The sequence below is a fragment of the Petromyzon marinus genome, unplaced genomic scaffold (genome assembly GCF_048934315.1).
Source record: "Petromyzon marinus isolate PM22_M1 ecotype Great Lakes invasive population unplaced genomic scaffold, UKy_Petmar_22M1.pri1.0 PM_Scaffold_26, whole genome shotgun sequence".
In the NCBI taxonomy this organism is placed as follows: domain Eukaryota; kingdom Metazoa; phylum Chordata; class Hyperoartia; order Petromyzontiformes; family Petromyzontidae; genus Petromyzon; species Petromyzon marinus.
The window spans coordinates 297,589-302,426 of NW_027423235.1; the positions used below are offsets into that span (position 1 = coordinate 297,589).

The following is a 4,838-nucleotide window of genomic DNA, read 5'->3' on the forward strand; positions in this document are numbered from 1 at the left end:
CGTAGGGGTTATTTGACCATACTTCGGTGCGGGTTGGTGAAGGGGGGGGGGCATAGATCAGGAGCATAGAAGGACAGGACAACAGTTCATTTTGCTGTACTGCGCTCTGCTGCCAGCCATTTTGGCGCAGAGCCTATACCACCTGTTATGCATATCCAGGCTCAACACGGCGTCGCTTCCACGGTCTGAGCTGGGTCACAGGGTGGCCTCTATATTGAAAACTAATTTCTTTAGTACTGCTTTTTGTATTTAGATTGTAGTCCTTGCTACGCACCTCTTTTTAGCATGGTTGGCTGTGTACGGTGCGAAATAAGTTTTACATGCATACATACCACAGTGACAAAATGCAAAACATAATAAAGTACAGCAAGAAGTTAATTGAAATTGGCACAAAAACAACCGTGGTTTATGAAAAGTCGACAATATTTCACAAACATAAATAAGTGTTAGATATTAAATCGCATGTAGTGCAAGTTGGCTTGGGCAGATTATTTATAGACTGATCATTGCACGGTTATACTTAGAAAAAACGTTACGTAAACATTAAACACATATAGGGTGACTGATGTGCTAAGCAGGTAAGAGAAAATGTCAATCACAATTGCAAGTGAAATCATAAAGAATCGAGAGATTAAGCATCAAATTGTGAATTAGATGGGAGGGTAACCTTTGTTGTAGATAATATTGGTCGCAAAAGCCTACGCGGTTTTTTTTTAAACATGTGGTGTCTGATGGGCATGTTCCGGTTGATTCTATCAATCGCCAGAACTGTTTTAACTTATCAATATTTACGGAGGACTCCTCACTGTGATCTTTTGTCATTTTAACAAAGCGTCAGTCTCATTATTGCCATTGATGAGACACAGCATGAAACCACATCCGCAGGTTAAGCGCTATTGTTTTGGATTGCTCCTTCCCCTTCAAGCCAAATTGTATTGTGTTATGCAGTGAGCTGGTAAAAAAATAGTTATTTCATTATTTCAGTGTGTGAGAGAGACGCTACTGTGGTGAGTGCTCATTTGAGTTTGCGTTGTCATCTCCCGGTGCTATTCCAGCTGCTGCTGCTGCTGTCGTCGCTCTTGCTTAGATTACGCAACACGATGTTTGTCCTTTGTTTTGGTCTCCAGCTGAAAGCCGAAAGTGGGAAGATGCGTCGGCCCACTGGCAAAGTGGTCGGCATCATCAAGCGGAACTCGAGGCCGCTGTGCGGCATGCTCATGCCCAGCCCAATCAAGGAGGTGGGCTGATCTGCATGTGTGTGTGTACGTGTGGGGAGCGGTGATGTAGCGGTTAGCGCGCTGCGCTACGAATCCTGGGACCCGAGTTGGATTATATTTATCGCTCATAACCAATAAACAGCGGCAAATGTCTGAACCTGTCTTGGGCCCTTCCCTAGGTTGACTCGTCCATAAATGAGTATCTGATGTGGCATGTAAACATCAGCGCTGTGGAGACAAAGGCGGTCGGGCATGGTGCTGGCCATACCCACCCCGTCGTTTGCCGTACCAGCTTGAATAGGTGTGTGCTGACGGCACTCGCCCAAACAGTTTGTTGAATGCCTTACTGGGGGCTCTTTGTGCGTGTTGCAGGCCACCCGCCACCTGTTCACACCCGCGGACCGCCGCATGCCACGAGTGCGGGTGGAGACAAGACAAGCAGCGTCCCTGCAGGCCCACCGCATCGTGGTGGCCATCGATGGCTGGCTGCGACACTCCCGCTACCCGAACGTACGACTGCACCGTGACGCCCCGCACGCCGTGACACCTCACCCGTCCGTCCCGTGGTCGGCATCGTCGGGCTCATCCTTCTGTCACTTGACGCGCGGCCACGCGGCTCTGTATGCAATACAGCCGTCGAACCCAAAACACGAACGGTGACACGGTGAATTGGAAGTCAGGGTGGATGAGCTGGCACCACTGTGATTTTTTTGTTTGAAAGCATGGCAAACTCACCTGTGATTCAACCTAGGTTATTAAGGTGTTGTAAGTTGATAGTCTCAGCCCAGTCACCAATAACTGCACCAAAAACGATATTAAATTTGGTCGTGCAGTTCGATTGTTTAATTTCCATCTCTGAGAAAACTACTGCGTTTGACTGCCATGTGATGAACATTACTTTGATTGGCAGAGTGGTTGGAAAAGCACTGCCCCCCTACAATTTGGACTGCATTTCACTTCAATGGATCTTAGAAGTAGCTCTGTTATGTCTGCTCCTGTGGGTCGTCCTTGACCACGGAGGGTTTGTATAGATTGCTTGTCTTGTGTGATACCATTAACACAATGAGAAACAAAATTGGTGAAAAGTTAAATATATTGTTCAGATGTATTCTTTGGGTTGTATCTTTGTTTAAACAGATGCCGGTTAATATTCTACATAATGTACGTTAGGTACAAGGTTGGCATTGTGGTTGTGCTTTTCATACCTATTTGCCACTGTACAACCGAGCGGCACCATGGCTGGCACGGTTTAGTAGGCTGCAGGTTGTTTATCCACTGCAAAAGCAGATCCATGCCATGGACGGTCAATGCTTTGAACAAGTCTAGGCACATGCAGATGACGCTGTGGTGCCACGTCCCCGTGGTGTACCGACTGCCGTCACACAATTAACGTGTCGCTAGCCCCGCGCCCTGGCCCTGCTCGGCCCTCGGATAGATTTGGATGCCTTGTGGGGCCAGCATATCACGGTTTGGTTCTGGTTCGACACGGCAAAAAGCCAGTGGGTGACCACAGACACCTCAAGAGCTCTGCGCTGTTTGGGTTCCAATGTACCAGTGGAAAAGGGATACCGGTGACGATTGGCCACGTATGTGCATATGCATGTTGAACTTCTTCCGTACCATACGTAGACAACCGTGCTAATTGTCGGTGTGCTTGTGCAGGGCCATTTTGTGCGCTCTCTGGGCGAATGTGGGGATAAGGAGACGGAGACAGAGGTGCTGCTGCTGGAGCACGACGTGCCACACCAGCCCTTCAGCCAGGCCGTACTTGCATGCCTGCCCCCTCCCACATTCAGCATCACAGCAGAGGTACGCATGAGACGTGTGACGATATGTCAATTCATCGATTGAGTTCAATTCTTACGCCTGCGGTGTGTTGGTGTGCTTGGTCGTGCATGTGAGAATCCTTTACTTCAATGTTCTTTATTACAAGGCCCACGGGCCACTGGTGGCCCCTGGGTGGCCTTTGGTGTGGCCCATAACGTGTGGCCCCCGACGTATAGGCCCCCGACAATAGACAAATGCGAAAACAGCCCCCATCATCATCATCGTGCTGTCAAACCTCAATAGTTTCAAGATGTTTGGCCTGCGTAGAATACCTTCTAGAGGACCTCTCTGGAGCTCTCCCTCCAGTCGAGGTCCTTCCGCTGCACTGGCATGAACGAGAAGCCACGGGGCTCTACACCTTTACCGCAGACCGTATATAGAAAAGCCGTCGACCTGAAAGAAAGTCGATGGCTCGGACACATCATCGTAAGAAGAGAGGAAATTCACATCGGAGGAAGGAAGGCGACGGACTTATGGAAGCACCAGGGCGGAGACCCGAGAGGCAGGCCTTGAGAGATGCGGATCAAAGTGGTGAGCCAGGATGTGGAGGACTCTGCAGTAGCCGTGGAGATGGTCCAGTACAGAAATGAATGGAGCAAGGGGACTACAGACTTTTTTCCTATAATGCTGTACTTGCGTTCCTGAAGAACACCGAATTGTGGAAAAATCGCATAATAAATAAGATAGGGTAAAGCACAGTCCGCGATAACACGTGAGATGCGTACGCAGGCTTAACAAAGACTTCGGGTACGTGAGTAGCATCTAGAAGCATCCAGAAGCATCCCACCTTGTGTGATGCTACACCGAGGCAACCGTACAACCGCTTATTCTGCCTCGCACAACGCAGTTCTGTTCACTCGATTGCCTTTTATCCAATTCGCATCCATGTTATGAAAAAAATGTGTTCCCTAATGCATTCATCGCATTATATCTAATTCACGATATGAAAACACGCGGAGTTATAGGAGAATGGACTGTACTTTCAAAATATTCAGTCGCCTATTGAGAAGCTAGAACGCCATTAGAATGAAGTTGGTTTACCCATGTATGGCTCACCCTGTGTTTTGTTTGTTGTAAGGCAGCGTTTTGTTGAACCTGGTGCTGTGTGTGTCCCGTACAAGGACCAGGCTGGCAGGGAGGACCTCCGTGTGTTGTCCATCTGCAGTGTGGATCCTCCAGGCTGCACAGACATCGACGATGCCCAACACTGCAAACCGCTCGACAATGGGAACGCCGAGGTATTCATTTGGTGGTGGTAATCGTGGTCACGGTCGGGGTAATTCGTGCCTATTCCTTTCATGGTTTTGTCAATGCTAGCGGAGGTGACAAGGGGAGTTTAATGACACAATGATAAGTGCACTGCACATTCATCCTGTCAAGCTGGTTTAGTTCCAGTCATGGCTAACACCGGTACAGAGTGATATCTAAAAAAACTGCCCAAGTTCTCCCCTTCACCACCTGCATTGACCATCGTAATAAAGCAAGGTCAAATGACAATCGCGACCCATTACGGCATGGAGAAGCCCTCATCCTGCAGTGGATTGACAAAGGGGTGGACAATATTCCTGTTTTTAAGTTTCCAAACATTGTTGCCTTAGTGCCCGTATTCTTGGTCTCTGCTCGGCTCAGGACTGACTTCAACATGGCTCGGTTCTGGCTTGATCTGCTCCGTTGCCTCCAAAGAAGCATGAGTGGCTCAGCTGTGCCTTGGCTCATGCTCAGCTCACAGAAATTCTGAGCGTGGCTGGGAGCATGCAGGGATATACGAGGAGGCACAAGGGACACAGAGGCTCA

The 4,838-nt window shown here is 48.8% G+C and overlaps 1 protein-coding gene across 1 annotated transcript; it reads left to right on the forward strand.

Annotated features, from left to right (window-relative positions):
• Positions 1-1,132: 1,132 nt before the first annotated feature.
• Positions 1,133-1,877, forward strand: LOC142923060 (exosome complex exonuclease RRP44-like). The gene is made up of 2 exons (XM_076063999.1): positions 1,133-1,238; positions 1,590-1,877. Exons 1-2 carry the CDS (start codon positions 1,149-1,151, stop codon positions 1,875-1,877), a joined length of 378 nt encoding a protein of 125 aa, XP_075920114.1. The 5' UTR covers positions 1,133-1,148.
• The last annotated feature ends 2,961 nt before the right edge of the window (positions 1,878-4,838 follow it).